The sequence below is a fragment of the Hemiscyllium ocellatum genome, chromosome 31 (genome assembly GCF_020745735.1).
Source record: "Hemiscyllium ocellatum isolate sHemOce1 chromosome 31, sHemOce1.pat.X.cur, whole genome shotgun sequence".
Lineage (NCBI taxonomy): Eukaryota > Metazoa > Chordata > Chondrichthyes > Orectolobiformes > Hemiscylliidae > Hemiscyllium > Hemiscyllium ocellatum.
In genome coordinates this window covers 21,132,084-21,156,142 of record NC_083431.1, presented here as the reverse complement: position 1 = coordinate 21,156,142, position 24,059 = coordinate 21,132,084, and the positions used below count along the sequence as shown (strand labels likewise).

The 24,059-nt window shown below is 38.2% G+C and overlaps 1 protein-coding gene across 1 annotated transcript; it reads right to left on the bottom strand.

The window, feature by feature from the left end:
* Positions 1-10,300: 10,300 nt before the first annotated feature.
* Positions 10,301-19,262, bottom strand: crybb1l3 (crystallin, beta B1, like 3). Its single transcript, XM_060848353.1, has 5 exons — positions 19,197-19,262; positions 18,095-18,213; positions 17,157-17,289; positions 13,328-13,470; positions 10,301-10,469 (listed from the first exon to the last, which is right to left on the bottom strand). The coding sequence occupies exons 1-5, from the start codon at positions 19,260-19,262 to the stop codon at positions 10,301-10,303; spliced, it is 630 nt and encodes a 209-aa protein (XP_060704336.1).
* Between the last annotated feature and the right edge of the window lie 4,797 nt (positions 19,263-24,059).

The following is a 24,059-nucleotide window of genomic DNA, read 5'->3' as shown; positions in this document are numbered from 1 at the left end:
AATCAGGTGTCTTACAATTATTTCTCAAAATTATTTTATATAATAATATAAAATCAGTTTTCCCAAGCAAAATGGTTGCTTTGTTCTAACATGATACTGTTGAATAAGCTTTGACTCTGACTCTGATCTGGAGAAAGTGAGGACTGCAGATGCTGGATATCAGAGTCAGGAGTGTGGTGCTGGAAAGGTATAGCAGGTCAGACAGCATCCAAGGAACAGGAGAATCAATGTTTCGGGCATAGGCCAAGGATGATCAGCATTCCTGATGAAGGGCTTGTGCCCGAGTCCACACCAACCCCACACTCTTGACCTTGACTCTGAATTTTCAACTTATTCAACCTAAATGTCTTATTATAACTTAATAAAAGAAATAATATGCAAAATGTATACGTAAAACGGTATTCAAAGACATTGTCAGTTTGTCCTTGTTCATGCACTTGTTTGTTGAACAATATAAGTTGAATATATAGGTGGCTAACATTCAGCTGGAATATTTTCAGGGTGCTGTCAATTCCTTCCCCATCTGCCATCATGTCCTTCACCACCATTCACTTGGTCAGTGTAGACCACCTATCTCTTCCCAAACACAAACTATTTTCTTAACGCAACTACATTTCTTGTATCATAAAACTTGCATAACCTCAAACTCTGGGAGATAATTGAAGCAGGTAACAAGACCTTTTAGTACAGAGAAGTTTTGTATATATTTTGAGGTAGCAGAAGAGCCAGGCTTTGAAACCACTGGTCTTAACTCATCCCTGGCATTTTTTCTGCAAAATATTGAAGTGAATTGGTCTTTCCGTTCTTCCTCACTTTCACCTTGATATTCCTAATTTATGAAAGTTGTTTTTACTTAGCGAGTTTTGAGAAGATTTGTAGTTCTGGTTGAGGTTTTGAATGTAGGTTTGCTCGCTGAGCTGAAAGGTTCATTTCCAGACGTTTCGTTATCTTACTAAGTAACATCTTCAGTGGACCTCATGCGAAGCAATGCTGAAAATTCCTGCTTTCTATTTATATGTTTGGGTTTCTTTGGGTTGGTGATGTCATTTCCTGTGGTAAAGTCACTTCCTGTTCCTTTTCTCAGGGGGTGGTAGATGGAGTCTAACTCGATGTGTTTGTTGATAGAGTTCTGGTTAGAATGTCATGTTTCTAGGAATTCTCTTGCGTGTCTTTGTTTGGCCTGTCCTAGGATGGATGTGTTGTCCCAGTTGAAGTGGTGTCCTTCCTCATCTGTATGTGAGGAGACTAGTGAGAGAGGATCATGTCTTTTTGTGGCTAGCAGGTGTTCATGTATCCTGGTGGCTATTATTCTGCCTATCTATCCAATGTAGTGTTTGTTGTGGGTGTTGGAATGATTGCTTCTGTAGTTCAATATTTGGTCTGTATGTGTTGTTTTTCTGTAGATGCTGGTTTGAAGTTCCCCATTGGCTGTTCGCTCTATTGTGACATCTTGGCATCATGGTAGCCCTCAAACCCACCAACACACTAAAACAGCAGCTAATGAACTTGAAAGACCCTATTCAGACAATGATCAAAACTAACATCATTTACAAAATACCGTGCAAGGACTGGAACAAACACTACATTGGACAACCAAGCAGAAAACTAGCCACCAGGATACATGAACACCAACTAGCCACAAAAAGACATGACCCTCTCTCACTAGTCTCCTCACATACAGTTGAGGAAAGACACCACTTCAACTGGGACAACATATCCATCCTAAGGCAGGCCAAACAAAGACATGCAAGAAAATTCCTAGAAGCATGACATTTCAACCAGAACTCTATCAACAAACTCATCGAGTTAAACTCCATCTATCACCCCCGAGAAAAGGAACAGGAAGTGAGTTCACCACAGGAAATGACATCACCAACCTAAAGAAACCTAAACATATAAATAGCAGGAATTTTTCAGCATTGCTTTGCATGAGGTCCACTGAAGATGTTACCTAGTAAGGTAATGAAACATCTGGAAATGAACTTTTTAGCTCAGTGAGCAAACCTACATCCAAAAGTTGTTTTTACTGCTGTTTCTCTTCCAAATCCATCTTCTCTGGATAGCAAGGTTGGATGGAGGCTCTACTATAGTGTAAGGAATGCCCAGATATATTGAGATTTCTTAACTTTAATGCAAGATGCTTAATATGATCTAAAGATGCTTAATATGATCCTGTTTCTTTACATCATGGTTATCCCATTTCTCCAATTGCCAGAATTGGTATCAAGTTCCTTGAAGAGTCAAATATTATGAGGGAGATGCTATTATTTGAGTCACATGGCAAAAGCATTGTGATAGCTACTTGAAAAATTTGACAAACTTGCATCCTCTTTTTATTGTCTGAGATAAGCTACGTATTAATTAAGTGTTAGTTCTTTGAATTTATTAAGGCTACTCTCTGGTTTTCAGGAGCCCAAGTGAAAAAATGCATGCAGTGTATCATGTCCTGAATGTGAAGGAAGCTAGCTATGCTGAAAATCACTAGCTGTCTCCTGTTCATTGTTGACCCTAGTGAAGAAAGTGATGTACTTGTTAACCTTGGCAACAGAGCAGTTGTGACTTGGTTACGGAACTTTGGCTGCAATATGCAGGGCTGACCCATGGCAGCTTTAATTAATTACAATGTGGTTAAGGACTGCAGTGATTTTTAATAAAGAGCAAAACATGACCTCTTGATCCAACAGAACTTATAGCAGGAGGGTAGAGATCTGTAATAACTGACTTAAAGAAGTGTAGCCTCTTAACGTTCCTCAAATAGACCCAGGGGACTGACTCAGTCTATAGACTTTGTAGGCTGGATAATGTTTCAAATGAGCTGTCAGCTGCTATCTTCTAACAGACTCAATTGTTAATCATTATAGATTCTGAGGCTGCTCTCTATAGAATCAGAGTTTTGCAGCATAGAAAGAAGACCTTTAGCCCAGTGTCCACACAGGTCATCAAGCACTATGTACTCTAGTCCCATTTTGCAGCATTTGGACATTAAATCTGTAAGCTATTGCCCTTCAAATATCTCTTAAATGTTGAAATGGTTCTTGCCTCTACCACCCTTTCAGGTAGTGAGTTCAAGTTTCCTACCATCGTTTAAGTAAAATATTTCTTCCTTAAATTCCGTCTAAACATCCCATCCCTTATCTTAAATCAAGAGCCATATGTATTGTAGGTATCCCTTTTCCCCATCAGCCAAACATGATATCATGTTCCTTAAAAAGTCATACATTATTGGAGAGAGAGAGTAATAGTTGAGTCACATATTAAAAGCATTGTGGTAGCTGCCTTGAGGCATTACACAAACCTGTATTTTTTTTATTGTCAGAGATGAACTGTACCTTAATTAATTAGCTCTTTGCATTTACATAGGCTATAGTCCAGTCATCAAGGATCCAGGCAATAATTTGTGTGCAGTCAAAGCAACACAATAACAAGTGGATCTTTATGATCCAATTATCCATATTGAACCTTTGTATACTTGAGGATCCACGAGACCAATTCCACTCGCTTTTACAAGATGTTTTGTGGTATCGTTAAAATCATGTTAGGATCCAAGTTATATCATAGGTTTCCAGTTGCTGATCGATACTTTGAGTGAATATGTTAATTATCGGTTAGTGGGAAAGTAATCGTTATACAATCATATGCTCATAGAGCCATACAATGCAGAAACAGGGCCCTTTGACCTAACTTGTCAATACCAACCAAATTTCCTAATCTGAACGAGTTCCATTTGCCTGAGCTTGATTCATATATGCCTCTAAAACTTTCCTATCCAAGTACCTGCCCAAATATCTTTTAAATGTTATAATTGTACTTACTTCGACCAGTTCTCTGGCAGCCCATTCCATATGTCTCACAGCGCCTGAGACCTGGGTTCAATTCCCGACTCAGGCGACTGACTGTGTGGAGTTTGCACGTTCTCCCCGTGTCTGCGTGAGTTTCCTCTGGGTGCTCCAGTTTCCTCCCACAGTCCAAAGATGTGCAGGTCAGGTGAATTGGCCAAGCTAAATTGCCCGTAGTGTTAGGTAAGGGATAAATGTAGGGGTCTGGGTGGGTTGCGCTTCGGCGGGTCGGTGTGGACTTGTTGGGCCGAAGGGCCTGTTTCCACACTGTAAGTAATCTAATCTAATCTAATCTAATATGCGCACCACCCTCTGTGTGAAAACGTTGCCCCTCAGATCCCTTTCAAATTTTTCCCTTTACACCTTAAACCCATGTTCTCTAAATTTGGACTTCCCTACCCTTAGGAGAAGACCTTGGCTATTCACCTTACCTACGTCCCTCATGATTTTATAAATGTCTATTAGGTCACCCTTACACTCCAGGGATAAAGGTCCCAGCCTACCTGGCCTCTTCAAACCTTCCAGTCTCTAGGATAGCAGGGCCTGATTTTCAAGCCTCTCTGTCAGAACAGCTTGGAAATGGCAAACAGGACACGATTTGTGGATTCCCACCTTTGTTCCAGTATCTGGCAATTCTTATCAGCACAGCATACAGGTGTGGGTCAGAAGTCCATGCTCAGCACACCTTATCTTGCCAGCTCTAGTGGAGGAGCATACCTTTCAAATCCCCCACTGCCTGCATTGAGTTTAATATGAAAGTTTAACTGCACTTCAGCAGCGTTATGGACCATGGTGGAACCCCTAGTCTTAAGTTAAGAACAAAAATAAAATTAGGATTCAACATTATCCATGTTTGGCTGGGCTCCAAGAGTGGTCAATGGACTCAGTTCAGTAGGGATCTGTTTATACAGCTTAAATGGGATTGCACATGGTGTGAAAGACAGCTTTATTTCTTTGTAGTACTCTGAATAATTATTTCAATCCCTGTGCATTTATTTGGACAAAATTAAGAGGTATGAAGTTGATTGAAGGTTTTCTTGGTTGAACTTTCACTTCTTGTGTTTGATTGATTATTTCATGGAAAGTTAAGTGGGGTAATGTTTCTCAAAGGGAATTTTAAATGGATTTTTTCATTATCATTTCAAGACCATATAGTTTTGTATCTCGTGATTACTGGGTGAGTAGGTATGGAGAAAGCATGAAAGCAGAGAGGGAATGTGGCAGAAAGAAGAAGCACAGAGGGGACAAAAACTTACAAAAGTGGGAAAATGGAGAGAGAATGGGAGATATGGGCAGGGGAGATATGAGAGGGATATGAAAGAAGTATGATGGTTAGTGAGGGTGTAAGGGAAGGACTGGAGGGCATGGCAAACATGAATTCATCTAGGTGTTGCTCTCAACAAATAGAGGCATGATTTCTGGTCTGCTTGTCTCACCATCTCCCTGCCTCCATTGCTGGCTCAAGCTTGTATTTGGAGGTAGCAGACTCATCTCCAGCTCATAACTACTTCCCCGATACAAGACAGCATTGTATGGTCAGGAAAACATCTGCATCTCTGTAAAAATCCTGCCATAACCCATCTCACTCATAACCATATGGGGATGATTTTAAATCCCAATCATTGAAATTTAAAATCATGCTCATATTGTTATGAGTGAAGTGAGTCACACTAGCTACTAATTTTTCTGCTATATTTCTGTTCCCTACTCTGAAATTGTCAGTCATAATTTAATGTTTTATTCTTAACCACCTCCAGCTAGAGAAAAGTGAAAGTGCCTGGATTGCCTCAATATAAGCAGAAGTTAGATAATTTGATAAAAGCAAAATGTTGCAGCTGTTGGAATTCTGAAATAAAAAGGTGGCGAAATCGAGGATGTCTGGTAGCATCGCTGGAGAGAGAAATAGAATTAATGTTTCAACTCCAAAGACTTTTCTTTGGAACTGAAGATAAGTATTTAAATGTTTAGATATCTAATATTTAGATATTTTGATCCTTTATACGTCAATTTTCTTTTTTTTATTATTCTCTCTGTTGTGAAAAAGTGGATATTAGCCATATCAGTTTTGAAGCGCACATTGAGGTGTTTCTCCCTGTAGTCATGTACGGTCATACTTATCAACAATGTATGCTTTCTCAGATATACATTTAACTTCTAAGTTTATTTGTGAAATATTTGATTGGCTCAGTGAGCTTAACCAATATGAAGTTAATCTATAAAATCTAGGAAATCATCTAGGTTAATTCCCAGTCTTTGCTGTTATTTTCACTTCAGCAGTTGAGACAATACAATTGGCTTTAGTACCCCAGGGTTAGGGAGAGAGAGAAAGGTGCCTTGATTTTTATAAAATTTGTGACATGTGAGCTTTACTGGAGAGACTGGCATTTATCTTCCCTTCCTGAATGACATTCAGAAGGTGAGAACAAACTGTATACCCACAGTGCTATTTGGGAGAGAGGTCCAGGATTTTCTAACGGGAACAGTAAAGGAGCAATGGTAAAGGTCCATCCATGTCCAAATTCTATTTCATTTTGAGGTGAACTTAGAGATAACGATACTCATCTGCTGCATTTATTTTTCTAAGTGATAGGGTTAAATGATGCTGTCAAATTGGCGAATTGCTGTCATGTGTTGTTTTAGCTAGTGCAGTACTACTGCCATTGTGCAATATTGATGGAGGGACTGAATGTTTCTGATGATGATCAGGGTGCTCTGCATGCAGCCTGCTTTGTTCTTGATAGTGTTCAGAATCAGAAGGACTTGCCTTGGTTTGATAACATACCCTCACATTGTCAAATAGACTGCTGACAATCACCATCAAGGATTGAACACAAATAATGGTAACTGAGCAAGATACTGACATTATCTAATAAATTGTATGCTAGCAAGAAATGATAACGGGTTGTTCTGTATAACACATGTTTCATTAAAGTGAATTGGTTGTAATGCAATTGATGAATTGAGGTCACTGTTTCTAAAGCTTAAATGTTTAACACGTGTATTGGTTATAATGAAATTAGTTTAAATGGCATAGCTATTGTGTGATTTTCTTATAACTTGTGATTGCACAAGAACAGAACTTGCATTATAGCAAAATGCACTGTATCTTCAACAAAGTTTAGGATGCTTAAAATAAGCAAATAAAAATAATTTTCATCTGTTTAGTTTGGGTCAAACTGAAAGCTAGACCATATTGATAAAAATTGCATAATTCCTTTTGACAAGGATTCGGAGATATTCTTACTAAAGGTAAAGTAGCAGAAAGGATAAAATGTTTGGTTGGCAGAAATAATTAAAGATTGTTCCCTCCTCATCTCCTGAGATCTACATGGGAGTTTTCTTGAGTTTGGCTTCAAGGAACTATCAAAATTTGTTGATGGTTCTAAACTAAGGAATATGACAACTACAAGGAAGAATATAGTAGAGTGCAGGAAAACATGATAAATTGGACGAGGGGGTGGAATTATTCAAATGGATTAATATGATGTGGTATGTTTTGCAAGGATAGATATTTAACAAGATATCTGTAGTGATTGGAACCAGCTGGATCTTGTATCCTATGAGATCTTTGATTGGGGTTATTAACCTGGGCCAATCAGGCTGACAAATATAACCAGGAGATAATGGAAGTGGGATTTGAAGTTTGTCCTCATCTCCCTGAAAACTGGTTGAATGGTGGGTTTGCTGCCCTTTCCCCTGTTTGTAGTAGTTTTTTATGAACTGCTCCTTTCTGTTTATTGTCAACTGTGTATTTTGTACTGTTTAATAAAATAAAAAAAACCCCAGGAGATTTAGAATCTTCTCAATGCTGGGGACTGAGTCTGAGCTGTCTGGCCACAGCATGTATGGAATGAGCTGCCAGAGGAAGTGGCAGAGGTTGGTACAATTACAACATTTAATAGGCATCTGGATGGGTATATGAGTATGAAGGGTTCATGGGGAAATGTGCTAAATACTGGCAAATGGGATTAGATTTATTTAGGATATCTGGCAGGCATGGACAAGTTGGACCGGAAGGTCTGTTTCTGACTCAATGAATCTATAAAAACAGAAATTGCTGGAAACGCTCAGTGGAACATCTGTGGAGAGCAATCAGAGTTAATGTTTCAGGTCCAGTTACCCTTCCTCAGACCCAATCTTATTTACAGCATCCACAGGTCTTTGTTTTTATAGAGTAAACAAAATGGTTTTAGCTGCAATTAATATTTTCTCAGAAGGTACTGAAGCTAGTCCACCCAATCGGGTGTGAAAAACCTTCATCTCCGATTTTGTTTTACACCTTTACATTAAATTTCATATACCAAAGGAGAAAGACATTACCTACAATTATCAAGCTTGGAGACAATGATTTCATACCTAGAATACACAAACTAGGTTGTACTTGAGGAAATTGTTTTTGGCGGAGGAGGGGAGGTGAATTTATGAGTGCAGATCTGGAAAAAATTGTTCCCTCCTTCAACCTGGTGACAGAGCCGATTTAAAGAAACATCAAAACACCATGGACACAAAGGAGCAACTGAAATATTTGCTATGCCTGATATTGCAAGATATCAATTAACAATTCTGACCTCAAGTTATAACCTTAAAGCTCAAATACACTCTACAGCTTTTAAACATTTATTCTGTTCATCTCCTTATACTGGACTTTATCCCTTTTTAACTATCTGTGGGTATGTATATAAATGTTTGATATCATGCCTTTACTAATTTTCCTAGGGTTTGGCAGGTAATAAAATTGTTCTTTATTTCATTGAAGAAAGTCTTTTAATTGTTTCCTTATTATTTCTGGTGAACTATAGTTTGCTACAGTTTAATTAGAGGGATATAAATTCTGGCTGATAAATAATTTTAAGCATCTATTGCAGCTGACCAAGGAGTTATAAAAAAGAAGCCAATTCATTCCTCCTCACCTGATCATTTAGTATATGTATAATGAGTAATTATAGAGGAAATGAGGCCTCTCAATGCCATTTGCATTAAAATAAATTTATGTAAGGTCAATTTTAAACAATTATGTAATACGTTTTTACAAATGTTATGAATTTTGCACAATAATGATTGTGCTTCAGAAATAATTAAATGACAATGAAGTTTTTTGGAACATTGCAGGGTTGTGAAACTTGCTATAGAAATGCTTTTTGATCGTGAGATGCAAATTTCAGTATTGATGCTGAAGATAGATTTTTATTCAAGTTTTATTGGAATATAAACAATATGAGTTTGGGTATTAAAGCAATTTCTGCCATTTTTCTTACATATTTATCTAGATTCACCTTTAATGTATCTATGCTCTTTATTTTATCTATTCCTTGGGATACAAATGCTGCATTCCCACTGCTCTTTGGGCAAAGAATTTTTTTCTGAATTCCCTTTTGGAATTCTTGTTGACCACCTTATATTAATGGCCTCTTACCACAAGAGAAACATGCTGTCTGCATCCACTGTATCACTTTTGATATATCCACTTTTGCAGTCAAAAGGAGCCCATGGAGCTGAATTCCTACAGGATATTTATTAGAGAGTCTAGTATAAGAGTTTAAATGGAACTACCTATACTATAGCTTGTATTGTTAGATTACATCTCATTTAGCAACGGAACTGTCCGAGCTTTCATGCTATTTGATATGAGTGGAAAAAGTAAAGAAGCAAGTTCTGTGAACCTGTATGCAATCCCTGCTAGATTTTCCTTGATGCATCCTCACAGGTGATGCTTAACACCAAGATTTTAAAGCCCAATTATTTCACCTATGTTTCTTCAAATTAGTACATATGGACAATTGTAGGATTTATATAAGCAACTAAATTTCAATGCTTTGTTTTAAAATAAGTAGGTTGTAATGGAAGTTCCTGTAAATTGACAGTTTGCAGATACATGATACTAAATGTTTGTTTCATCAAGGTTCCAGAATGGTAGTACATATGTAGTATGACACAATTAACCAACTGTGGCTAACTATTTGAAGTTACAATTTTATTATCTCTGTAAGACAGCAGAGATTACTTTTATTGATAAAAGGAATGACATGAGCTACAAATATTTAAAGTAGCGGAAATGAAACAAAAAATCAATACTGAATGTTATGGATGTGAGGTTTGCTAAAGATGTCTGCATCCCTGAGTAAGACACAGCGGAGAGCCATCCACACTGTAGGAGATCATCCATTCCCCGTTCTCCAAAAATCATATTCAGGGCCACAAAAAAGAGGAATTTATAATGCGTTTTTAAAGGCATGGGACAAAATATAAGTTGGACTTAAACCAGATATCATTTTTTGGTGCAACTCTAAAATAATTGAGATTTGTTGCTAGTAAAAGAAAATAATGGACCCTACAATCGCCGCTATAACTTAAAAATGGGAAATTATATATAATAATTATCACCGGATGAGTGGATATTAATTTCTGTGGTCCTGATATGAAAAGAATAAAATTATTCCCATGGCTGTCTAAAAGCATGATTTATTTCAGTTTATAAACTCAAAGCAACCCCTTTTGTACCATTGTTGATCCTTCACACGGCGCATGGACTGAATCAAAGGCTGTTGAGCACCCCATTCATTCCAGTGTTTGTATGATCCACATTCTAGCACGTATTGATATCCCCTGTAGCCTGGATATTCATAGCCGACCCACCTACAAAATACAAAAAAAAATTAGAGGGCAAATCTGTAATTATGTTACCAAGTAATTACCATTATTTCTTGTATAGATTAGGTAAAATATAACTACTGCATCAATTGTATTCATATACATGTATTTTCTGTAAACTATGCTTTAAGTTTTTCAGAAACTATAAGAAGCCAATAGTGGAAAAGCCTGTATTGATGTGGCGCGCTCTCAAGTTGGTGCAGTTACATTAATTGCATTTTTGTATCTTTACTAAAGTTGTGAATTGCATGAAGAAAGAACAAGACTATGCCACTCACACCTTTAACCTTGCTGCACCATCAAGAAGATGATAGTTGATAGGATTTTAACCTCAACAGTACATTCCTACATACTTATAGTCCATTAGTAATAAAGAGTCTATCCATCTCTGCCTTAAAAAATACTTCAATATTCTGTGTCTACTGAATCACTGAGATAAAAAGTATTTCCTCATCGCTGTCTTAATTGAGTGAGATTTTATCTATAAATTATGACCCCTAGTTCTAGATTACCTCCCACAACATCCCTCTCACGTCCACCTAGTTAGGTCCTGACAGGATCTTGTGTTTCAATTGAGTCATCTCTGACTCTTTTAAATACCAGAGGATACAGGTCTAACCCGTTGAGCCATTCTTTATGAGGCAATCTATTCATTTCAGCAATTAGTCTTCTAAATAGTCTCTGAACACTTCTCTGAACACATTAATATCCTTTCCTAGGTATTATACACAGTTCTCCAGATGCGGTCTCACCAATGTCTTGTAAAGCAGAGGCAAACCTTCCCACTCTTGCATTCAATATCCCTCACAATAAAACATAACATTCTATTAGCTTTCCTGATAACTTCATATATTTGCATGCTAACTTGCTGTAGTTCAAGCACTAGCACCTTAATGCTCTGCAAATGCTCACTATTTAGATAATGTGCTTCCTTTATGCTACTTTCTGCTAAAATGGACAACATCCCATTTATTCACATTGTACTCCATTTTCCAAATCTTTGTCAACTTAGTCAACCTATCTATATCCCTTTGTAGCTCCTTATGTCTGAAAAAGGAGTGGGGAAGTTAAGTCATTTAGGGCTATTCAGGACTAAGATGAGTAAGAATTTCTTCACTCAGTTCTGGATATGTGGAATTTTCTTCTAAGGGAAGCTGTTGTTTATTCAACCAGTTCATTAAGTTTATTCAAAGGGAGCTTGACATGTCCCTTGCGGCTAAAGGGATCAAGAGGTATCAGGAGAAGGCGCGAATAAAATACTGAGAATGCATGATCAGCCATGATTGTATTGAAAGGTGATGCAGTCTCGAGGGGACGAGTGGCCTCCTTCGGGACCTATTTTCTACGTTTCGTCACAGTTCACTTTCCTACCTAAATTTGTGCCATCAGCAACTTTAGCCACCATACCTCCAAAACCTTCACCGAGTCATTGATATAAATTATCAACAACTGAGACCCCCAATACCAATTCTTGTGGTAAACCACTCATGGAATCCAACCAGTCCAAAAAAGATAGTTATTCCTACTCTCTGCCTCCGGCTAGCCAGCCGATCTTCTATACATACCAATATGTTACCCCCTATACTATGAGTATTTAACTTTCACAATAACCTTTGATATTACACCTTATCAAATGCCTTCTGGAAATCTAAGTTCAATACATCCATTGGTTTCCCTTTATCCATACTGCAAGTTATTTCTTCAAAGAACTCCAATAAATTAAATAAATATGATTTGCCTTTGACAAAACCATGCCTCTGCCTGACTACCTTGAATTTAAGAGAAAGTGAGGACTGCAGATGCTGGAGATCAGAGTCTGGAGTGTGGTGCTGGAAAAGCACAGCAGGTCAGGCAGCATCCAAGGAGCAGGAGAATCAACGTTTCAGGAATAAGCCCTTCTTCAGGAGTTGAATATTTCCTGATGAAGCACTTATGCCCGAAACATCGATTCTCCTGCTCCTCAGATACTGACTGACCTGTTGTGTGTTTCCAGCACGACACTTTTTACCTTGAATTTACCCAAGTATGTTGTTTTAATATCTTTAATCCCTTATGACAGAAAGAAAATTAACTGGCTTGTAGTTTTCTGCTTTCTGCCTCCCTCTTTTTGAGGAGAGAAGTTAAATATTTCCAAGCTAAAGCAACCTTCCCTGAATCTAATGGGTTTCTGGAAAATTAAAACAGTTGCATCAACTATCACATTTGCTAACTTGTAAAAATTAATCTAAGTTTGTTTTTGTTTATTAATATTTCATGATCTCTTTGAATGATCATCAAACCATAATTCAATATACTCCCTTATCAAATATTGCAGATTTAAGAGTTGAAATATTTCACTATATTAATATCAGCATTATTTCTCAACATTAATCTTCCAACTCTTCAATTGTTACTGCCCATGAGTTGTCTCTCAAACGAACTTGTGGCATTCATCACCTTTATCCTTAAGGGTTCTCACATTCATTCTCAATCCCTCAAGATATTACTTTACCAATTATATGACCTTCGCCAATTATATGTCCCAATCTACTTGACCCTTCATTCAAGGTTAATCTTTTGAAGTCAACCCTAAAATCCTTCTTGTCTCACAATTTCTTATTCGTTTATGAACCTCTTTGCAGTTGCTTTTGTTTTCTTCCAACATCCTTCAATGTTTCCTGTTTTGCATCTTTATCTTTTTTCTTAGGGAGTGATCTGAGCTATTATTCTATATGACAAATAAATGTAAATTATTTGATAAAACAGATATTGAGGTCTGATATTTTTAAGATGCTAAGGTTATCTTTTACAACTTTTCCAAACAAAAATATGATTTCCTAAAAGAGAAAAGGAATGTTACTCACGTTCCACCAATTACTTTAATACTGGCAACTCTGTCCTGGAAACCGTAAACCCAGAGACTGGGAATATCCTCATCACAGATCTCCATTTTTCTTCCATCAAAGTTAGCACACTCATGAAGGCAAATTTTATGGTCCTGCCCATCCTGTAATGAGTTGTCAGTTTTAGGCATTGTAAGTAATGATTCCATTGTATTTTTTACCAAAATGATAACTTTCATTTCCTGACTTCATGTGAACTAAATCTTAAACATTCTCTGCAATTACTAATTTCAAGGTGATCTCTCATGCTTACATCATGTCCGTTTTTGGCTTAATATCCATTAGTAGCAATAATTCCTCCCCGCTGGGTTTTTAACAAATTGACAGAAATAAATCTTGTATATACAGTATTCACAATATGTCCAGTAAAAACTCCATCCCTTCCATCTTTTCAATCCTCACCAGCACTTTCTCAAGATCAACTGGGATGAGCAACAACTGCAGGCCCAGCCAGCACATCCAATAAATGAATAATCAGGGTTAAATCCTCAACAATACTGATTCCATTTTCACTCATTTCATATATTTCTCTATATGTTTCTCCATAAATTGAATTCCCTAATTTAGTGGTCATAAGTATACTAATAATTAAGCTAATCCTTTCCTACAATGAAGGACTCTCCTTCTCAAACTCCCATCTGAGGAGTGGTCTCCCTGAAGTTAAACTATTACCATCTAAATCCATTTGGATCTTCTTTCTATTTCTTTGCTGGCTATGTCCTTTCTTGTTGCCTTCATGTTGAGCTAGATTTTTCCACTGAGTGCCAGAGCTTTAATATTGTAATCACTGCCAGATCCCAAGCCATCGCACTTTGGTGGCTTAACTTTGAAGGAGGTGACTAATTGATAGGCTGCCACTGCATTTGCCATCCAAGTGGCTGTAGATGGAACAGCATGCAGGTGGGTCACTTGAAGAATCAGCTGGCAGCTCCACTGGGAAAGGTAAGTGCTGTTCAGACAGTCAGAGAGGAAGCAGGTACCACCTAGTGAAGGTGCTGACCCAATAACCTGAACAGCTTGCATAAACTAAGGGCTAGGTATCAGAAACTATTAGTCTCCATAGAAAAGAATATCCAATGATCGCATTTGGCTGTAAATGCACTGGATACAACCTCTCTGTTCATTTACTTAGGAATGTTCTTCTCCTTTTTACAGAAATGCACAACATCATATGATGGCACTCCATCCTTCAAGTTTGAAGATGTCCCAGTACATTGCCAGGGTCCTGTTGTAAAATTTAATTGAAGCAGAAAATTAGGGATGAATTTCCCTTTTAAATGTCTTCATTGGTTATTGTGTCCATTCAATGCATTCACCTGTCGTGCACTAAGGAATATGCATAGAGCTACAAATGGGATCACTACTAGTGTTATTTACAGGTCCAGGTATCCAACTTGCAGGAAAAAAGCATTCACATAACTCCTGGCATTCCACAAAATCATGTCTCACAAACATGATTGAGTTTTTTGAAGAAGTAACAAAGAGGATTGATGAGGGCAGAGCAGTAGATGTGACTTCAGTAAGGCATTCAACAAGGTTCCCCACGGGAGACTCGTAAGCAAGGTTAGGCCTCATGGAGTAGAGGGAAAACTAGCCATTTGGATACAGAACTGGCTCAAAGGTAGACGGCAGGGTGGTGGTTGAGGGTTGTTTTCAGGCTGGAGGCCTGTGACCAGTGGAGTGCCACAAGGATCAGTGCTGGTCCACTACTCTTTATCATTTACATAAATGATTTGGATGTGAGCATAAGAGGTACAGTTAGTAAGTTTGCAGATGATACCAAAATTAGAGGTGTAGTTGACAGTGAAGAAGGTTAGAGTTGAAAAATGTCATGCTGGAAAAACACAGCAGGCCAGGCAGCATCCGAGGAGCAGGAGAATCGACGTTTCGGGCATAAGCCCTTCTTCAGCCAATTCCTGCTCTTTGGATGCTGCCTGGCCTGCTGTGTTTTTGCAGCATGACATTTTTCAACTCTGGTACTCCAGTCCTCACTTTCTCCTAGTGAAGAAGGTTACCTCAGATTACAACAGGATCTGGACCAGATGGGCCAATGGGCTGAGGAGTGACAGATGGAGTTTAATTCAGATAAATGTGAGGTGCTGCATTTTGGGAAAGCAAATCTTAGCAGGACTTATACACTTAATGGTAAGGTCCTAGGGAGTGTTAATGAACAAAGAGACCTTGGAGTGCAGGTTAATAGCTCCTTGAAAGTGGAGTCACAGGTAGATAGGATAGTGAAGAAGGTGTTTGGTATGCTTTCCTTTATTGGTCAGAGTATTGAGTACAGGAGTTGGGAGGTCACGTTGCGGCTGTACAGGACATTGGTTAGGCCACTGTTGGAATATTGCATGCAATTCTGGTCTCCTTCCATGTTGTGAAACTTGAAAGGGTTCAGAAAGGATTTACAAGGATGTTGCTAGAGGTGGAGGATTTGAGCTAGAGGGAGAGGCTGAACAGGCTGGGGCTGTTTTCCCTGGAGCATGGAAGGCTGAGGAGTGACCTTAGAGAGGTTTATAAAATTTTGAGGGGCATGGATAGGATAAATAGACAAAGTCTTTTCCCAGGGTTGGGGGAGTCCATAACTAGAGGGCATAGGTTTAGGGTGAGAGGGGAAAGATATAAAAGAGACCTAAGGGGCAACTTTTTCACACAGAGTGGTACAGATATAGAATGCGCTGACAGAGGAAGTGGTGGAGGCTGGTACAATTGCAAAATTTAAAAGGCATTTGGCTGTGTATATGAATAGGAAAGGTTTGGAGGGATATGGGCCGGGTGCTGGCAGGTGGGACTAGATTGGGTTGGGATATCCGGATGGCATAGACAGGTTGGACCGAAGGGTCTGTTTCCATGCTGTACATCTCTGTGACTCTATAACTCTATAACAGTTGGAATTACTGCAGTAAAAACAAAACTGTGAATGCTGGAAATCAGAAACAAAAACAGAAAATGTTGGAGAAACTCAACAGATCTGATAGTATCTGTAGAGAGAAAAACTGAGTTAAGATTTCCAGTCTAGGGACCCTTTGTCAGAATGTTTCTGACTGGAAAGGCAGTTCAGTGATCCCTGATCACATGGTTTGCTGATCAGAATTCTGCTTCTCTACCTTCCCTCTCTAGATACTTCAACTGATTTGTAGAAGGCACAAGGTGATTGGTTGACACTCATAAAGGCTTTTGATTTATTAGTTAAAAGTCACAGCTTATGCAACTGATAAGGAGAAGTAATTGACTGTCTTTAGGTCTGAGGTGCTTTTTATTGGAGAGCAACAACTGATGACCTCTGACCCAAACATTCCCAAGCCCCTATTCAGCCCCCTGGGGATCAATCACAGTTGTTGGCAGGCAGGTGGCTTTTATCATCAATAACTGGTCACCATTTTACAGACTAATCAGCTACTTAATGGCAGCCAAATCTCCATTTGTACATAATCCCATGGTTCCAGCTTTTCTGTAACAATGTTTTTCCCCAATGTTAGAACCAATAGCTGTAAACAGCACTTACAATGAGGGGCAGCTAACTTGCTTTGAAAAAATATTGTAATCTTTCAGAAATCCTTGACTTTTGAAACAGTCCTTTTCCCATTTCAGTCAATATAGAAGAATAAAAAAGAAACAGTCTTTACAGAGAGGGGGTCACCACTAAGTTTCTGTGCTGCCCTCAATAAAATGGGCATGGGCAGGTTAAAATCCATTATCCACATGCCCAAATATAGGCCATTTCCAATTCTTATCTAACTTTTTAGAAAATTCTTTATAGATGTGCAATATGAACTCTTGCAGTAAAACTTACCATTCTTACAGGTCTGAAAGACATCATACAGTCAGTGCGATAGCTGTTGGACCAGGAGTCCCAACGAGGATATTCTCCCTTCTCCAGCATGAACATCTCACCACAGAAGTTCTGCTGTTCATAACCCACCCACCTGATAAATAAATTATTGCAACAAAATCAAGTTTGTCCTTGCATGTTACACAATAAACCAATTTAATAAAAAGGATAATGCTTTGTAAAATGAAATGCATGTTGAAAGATTCAAGTTGAAAAACTAAAAATATGCAATTTGTCATGCGTCAATGGATCTTGAATATACTCACTGACTAATCGTCACGAGTGCAGAATTACAATGATTAATCGAAGTTCTGTGTTTCATAACGTAGTTAATGTGTTCCCACAACTTGTAAGCCAAGGTTTATAATGTAATTTCTAAGGCACAAATATTCTACTGATGCTCAATGTGGTAAACCAGATGTAACCATTTTGGCCAGGTACCAGAGGGTTACTGTTCCCTGGGCAACCATAATGTTGTATAAATTGATAACATAATTGTAGGAAGTGGTATTACTTATTTATGTATATGCAAATCAAAATATGAATGCCTCATCTCTGAATTTGTAGTCTCATATTAGTTAAGTGTAGGAGGTGTGTTGTGCACTCCCTATTTGAAGATCACCATTCTGTGACATATGTTACGCCCTCAAAATCTGAGGCAGAGCTTCAGAAGATAAGTATGTCAGCATAAATATGTATTGTAAAAGAAATAGGTCTCATCCTGACTTACTATTGACTCACTACCAATAAGCTGAATCATAAGTATTCAGGACCCTGAGGCTTAAACAAAAGGAACTGTGTCCACCTGCAAAAGCTGGGAAAAATGCCAATGCATCAGGAAAATTAATATATAGTTGCACTACAGAACACACAAATCGATTCTCAAAGCAAGCTCTTACGGTCCACACTCAACACGGATGGACCCCACTTTATCGAACCCCCGATCACAGATGTTTCTGCACTCTGTATTGATATCCATCCTGCGACCTTGGAAGTTTTCATACTCATATATGATTATCTAAGAACAAAAATGGCACAAAGGAATTTCAGTTAACATCTTATGATTGAAGCATTAAAATTAAAGTATAAATCATGCACTTAAAACCTTTCCTTGCATTATTAATTCAAAAAAGTATACTATGAACAGCAATGATAATGGTTCGCTGGGTATGTGAATGTTTTGTGTGCCACTGAGATATGGAGCAGCGGGGTCTTGTATTCAACATCTGTGTTTGGCAAGTTAGTTCAGATCTCAGTACTTGGGTAAATGGGTAGTTCAGGAAGTAGCCAGAATTCTCACCCTCTCTTATTATCAGATGACTGCTGCTCACATGTAGTCATTATTAAAGTCAGGATTGGTTTTGACTGCAATTTATATTAAATTCAAGTCCACGCCGTCTCAGAGCACCAATGAAGGATAGTCACCTGTGATCACTTGAGCAATAGAGAATGGGCTTGCTCATAGGGCTATTGTGGTATATTGATAGTGTCCCTACCTCTGAGCCAGGAGGCCTAGGGTTCAAGTTCAGCTGCTCCAGAGGTGTATAATATCTTCTCCAAACAGGTTGATTTGAATATACCTTTGGCTTGTTCCTTCCCAAACATGTATAATTCAATAAGAGGGAAGTTAAAACTGATATTTTAGACTATGCCAATTTAAAACCATAACTATTTGCAGGAAGTTAAAGTTTGGTAAAATTATTTTAGGCAAATGAATTTCGAAGTAGAGAGATACAGTAAGTGCAATGCAAAATACTTCACAATAACAATGCTTACTGATTGTCAAAACCTCATTGTGTATGCTATGGAGTGTCAGTCAGTAAGTGGACTGACCCTGGATCATACCTGTCACAAACTTTCTAAGTTTGCTCACATTAAGATACTTCTATAACAGGAACTGTTACTTAATAATAAATCTTCATTTGCACTAAACTGCACCTACTCTAATATCACTAATAGATAATTTATAAAATTGAAATAGAAACCCACCAATACACCTACCCTGTTAGTGCGAAGACTTGAAGCAGAATGGCTTCCAATACTACCCTGAGTTCCAGTGTGAGACATTGTGACAACTGTTAAAACAATAATTGAAATATAATCAATTTATTTTGCTTTAGTTGCTAAATGGTTTTATACATATTTGCTTAACTTGATTTTTCCTAAAATTTTATATTTTATGAAGTTTTCACAACAGTTCATAAGTTTAACTTTTTGGAAGTATTATAATGGCTCACCCAGAAACAGCTCAATCTTTTGCCAGACAAGAGAGAATATGAAAAGTGATGTTTCAACCTCAGTTCATCCTATTTATATATCCAATGGATTTGCTTTTTGAATTTTCTTTCTTTTCAAACAGGTTAGATCATAAAGGGATAAACAAAACAAAATGTCATTACACTGAAGCAGCAGAAGCTGACTCCAGCTCTTTGCTTTGTTTCATTGGCAACACCACACAAATCAGCAAAAACTACAGTCTACAGTAGACACAAGTGCAGCCGAGAACAAAGAGTTGACCTCGTAGACAGCTTTGTACAGCTTTTGTTTAATTTACGCTGCAAGATCATAAGCAGATACTGTGGAGAATATGTAATGTTCTAACTAATACATTTCATCTTACAACTTGCAGTGCCGTCATTATTTAAGATCTGCAGTCAGAATTGTACATGCGGAAGTAGGATGATATCAAGCTTGCACTCTCTGGTCAGGTTGGACTATACATTGCTGGGGACTGTTCCAAAAAAAAATGTAGGGCCCCTTTCACATACCTGCAGTATATTAAAACAATGGTGAACTTTTTTATGTAATCACAGAACTCTGCTCTGAAACCATCTTAGTCACACCTTTGACAGTATTATTAGATGCCAAAATGATTGTAATTAGTTTTTCTGTGTTATCAGTAAATTATTTGGAAGTTCTAGCATGCCTGAGCCACTGGGCATGAACCCCAACAGTCTATTCTTTGACCAACTGAATTCCTGAGTGATTCTTCACTTGCGTGCAATTTACAATTCTGTAAATACCAGTCCTCCCCTGGCCTCTCCCACCCCCACCCCTTTTATATACAGTAATCTTATCACCAAATCATGCATTATTTCCCCCACCTCCGCTACTCCACTGGCACATTCTCCCTATTTGAACACTTCAGTTAATTCAAGACACGTTGCCTCTCTTTATCTCAACTGTGGTCCCAGATCCCGTCTCAGTTTCCTCTGCACTAAATAACTCTTCATTCTTGCTACTTTCAATGTTCATCCAAACTGGTTTCCTTCTCACTGACCTCTAAGTTGTCTCTCCATATAATTCTATATTTATTTGTAGCCACCCTTTCAACCTTGTTATCTGACATGGCCCACCACTTCTGCCATCACATTAACAACTAAACTTCCTTGAATCCATCATCAGGCTGACAGACCACTTTTCCACCTTCTGACCTCTTTCCTTCTGCATCTGCAATGGAAAAAAGAATTCACATTACAATCAGCTGCACTTTCAAATTTCCAAATGCTTACATTTTATTTGCCAGAAAGGATCAATATAATTTGTTTCTTTCAAGGAGCTCTTCAATAATTTTTTTAAAGATAATTTTGATTTTCAGGGGCTACGTTTTAGTTTTCAAGGGCTCCTTTTTAATTCTCAGTAACTGTTTCATTAGGTGATAGAGGCATGTGGTAATATTATTTCTCTATTTGTGTTTAATTTTTGGAGCTTCCTTCCTTAAATAGTTAAGGTAGCTCAAATATCAAAGACTCTGCATATATATATATATATATATATTTTAAGAATATATATTGTTACATATTTTATTTACTATGTAGTTGGAGCCGGATTCGATAGGAGCAGATACAACAGTAAAGTTTAAGAGTCATTTAGACAGACACATGAACAGGTCAAGAATAGAGAGATAGGGACCATATGCAGGCAGATGGAATTGGTTGAGAATAATATTGTGGTTGACACAGACATGGTGTTCCTGTGCTGTAGTGTTCCTGTTCTATAGTGTTCTATTTTCTGTTCTGTGTTCCATGAACTTTCAAAAGGATATGGAATAAATATTTTAATGGAAAATATTTGTACCATTATGGAGAAGAGCAGGAGGCTAGAACGCTAATTAGAAACTTATATATCATTGTCATGATGAGCCAAATGGTCTCCTTCTGTGTTGTAGAACTTCATGACATAGTTACATCTGGTCTTGTTCAAAAAGTTACTTTTAAGCATGTCTATGACTTACAAAGTGTAGTCAGTTTGATTGACTTTCTCAGCAACACAGCAACACTTTGTAACTTTTATCATCAGACATGATGTGTAGAGACCCACTTTTATAGATTATTTCTAGTTGCAAGACACCAGACTTCAAAAGCAACTTTCCATGCAATTGGTTTAATTATAAAGGATGACTCAGGCCAGGTTCTGAAGAACCATGTGTGTGTGGCTGAAGGACTAGATTATTGATTGTTCATTTTACTTGTAATTGTAGTCTCCACAGAGAAAAAGGGTCAAAGACCTAACGATCCAGATACTGTCTCAGTGCTTAAGGACACAACCTGCTCCTTCATACTTTCCTCGGAAATTTTTATCATTGAATATGGGATAGAGAGTTCTGAGGATATAAGAAGCCTCACAGTGACCATTGGCCATTATTGTCAACCCTCTAGGAGTGCTCTGGAATCTCCAGGGATTTAAAAATCAATATCCAGACCACTGCTATATTCAGCATGGAGGAATATCATTGGGACATTAAAATTTTTTATGATTTTCTTTGAATATATTCTTTACCAATTATAACAATATCAGCAGGGGAATGTTTGGCTGACAGTCAAGCATTGTTCAACTGGGTAATGAAAGGTTCTGCTTTCCAATTAGCTGATGAAGGTAGTGCATTACCAGATGCGTGCATTGACCAACTAATGGCTGGATCATGAGGTCAAGTCATTTGATTAAATTTCCAACAATGCACTTAATCACAGTTGGCAACTCTACTGTCAATTGACAGATCAGAGACATACCATCACCTCCCAACTCAATTTTTATTAGGTCAGTGTGCTCAATTTAGCTAACGTACATTGTTCCAACAGGAATTACTTTTTATATTTTACCCACATGTTACCATCAATATAGGATCTCTTCCAACTGGCGGTTTTCAATTTTTGCTAATTTAAGTCCAAGGGGCTGAAACTATAGCATACCTGTACACAGATAATTTAACTACTCATTGTCAGATCTATTGGATCATGTCATTATTGTCAACCCTTCTCCATGCCAAATGATTTATCATTTAAGGTCCAAATCTGATCAACAAAGATGACCTTCAGTTCCTTTCTCTACTGTGTATTGTTTCCTTACACACTCTTCTCTGCCACTTTCTCACTCACCTCCAAAAACAGTTTTTGTACTTGTTTGTCAGTACAATTTAAGCCATTCATCCAATTGCCTCTCCCTTATCACCTCATGCCCCACCCCACTTCACTGTCAAAGCCTACTAAACTACTGCCTCATCAAAACCTTCTTGCTAAAGGCCTTAAACAGGTTACAGTACATCTCCTGAACTCAAGCACCATATCTCCAATCAGATTTTTATTCCTATTACTGCCCTGAAACTGTCCTAAGTTTCAAATAATGTCTTCTACAATTATGGTGCAAAACCACACCTCATCCTTCTCAGTCTCTCTCTAACCTCTGAGATTGTCCACAACCGTATTTTTCTCCTCTGCCTCCCCTCATCATCCAGGTGAATGGAATCATGTTGCTTGGTTTAACTCTTACTTATCAACTCAAAATTTTTCAACCTTTGCACTATGACTCCAGAGGCGTTCAAGGATCAATTGTTGGGGCTACTCTAGTTCCTCAAGATTCTGCCCCCATGCAACATCATGTGAAGATATGGGATTGGAGTTTGTTTGTATGCTTGTGATATGTAGCTCAGCCTTTGCGATTATTACCTTCATGTTGTCAGACAGATTCTCTGATAGTTAGCCCCACGTAAAGCACAATTTCCTCCAAGTAAACAATGAAAAGACTGAAGTCATTATCAGTTACCCCTGCTGCAAACCTCAGTCCTGTGCTACTGATTACACAAAGAAAAAAAACCATTGGCCCAGAAACTGCTCTGGACCCTGGTTTCTGCTGACAACCTGAGCACAATAGCCCTGGGCCCTGGTTATTATACCTTACTATCCTGGAAGTTGATTCCTCCCCAATCAACAGCTATTGCCTCCTATCCAGTCAGACTGTCCACAACTTCAGAGTGCTTTTTGACCCAGAGTTGAACTTCTAATCTCATCTTCTGTCAAACACAAATACAACTGACTTGCATGTTCATAATATTGCCTGTCGCAGTTCCTGCTGCAGATGCTCTATTCCACACTTTTGCCGCATCTCAACTCATCTATTCCAATACCCTTGCTGGTCTCTCTTCCTCCACATTTGGTACACTTTAACTCATCCAAATGTCTGTTGCCTGTAAGCTGTTCTGCAACAAGATCCATTCATCCATTGCTCTCCTGCTCTCTGAATTCCACGAAGCTAAAGGGCTGGCAATAGCCGAATGGTATTATTGCTGGACTGTTCATCCGGAGACCCAGATAATCTTCTGGGGACCGAGGTTCAAATTCTGTCATGGCAGATGGTAGAATATGAATTCAATAAAAAAAATCTGAAATTAAGAATCTAATGATGACCATGAATCCATTGTTGGAAAAAACCATCTGCTTCACTAATGCCCTCTTTGGAAGGAAACTGCCATCTTTACCTGGTTTGGCCTATGTATGGCTCCAGACCCCCAACAATGTGGTTTACTCTTAATTGCCCTCTGGGCAATAAATACTGCCTTATCCTGTGAATGAATGTTTTTAAAAATCCCAA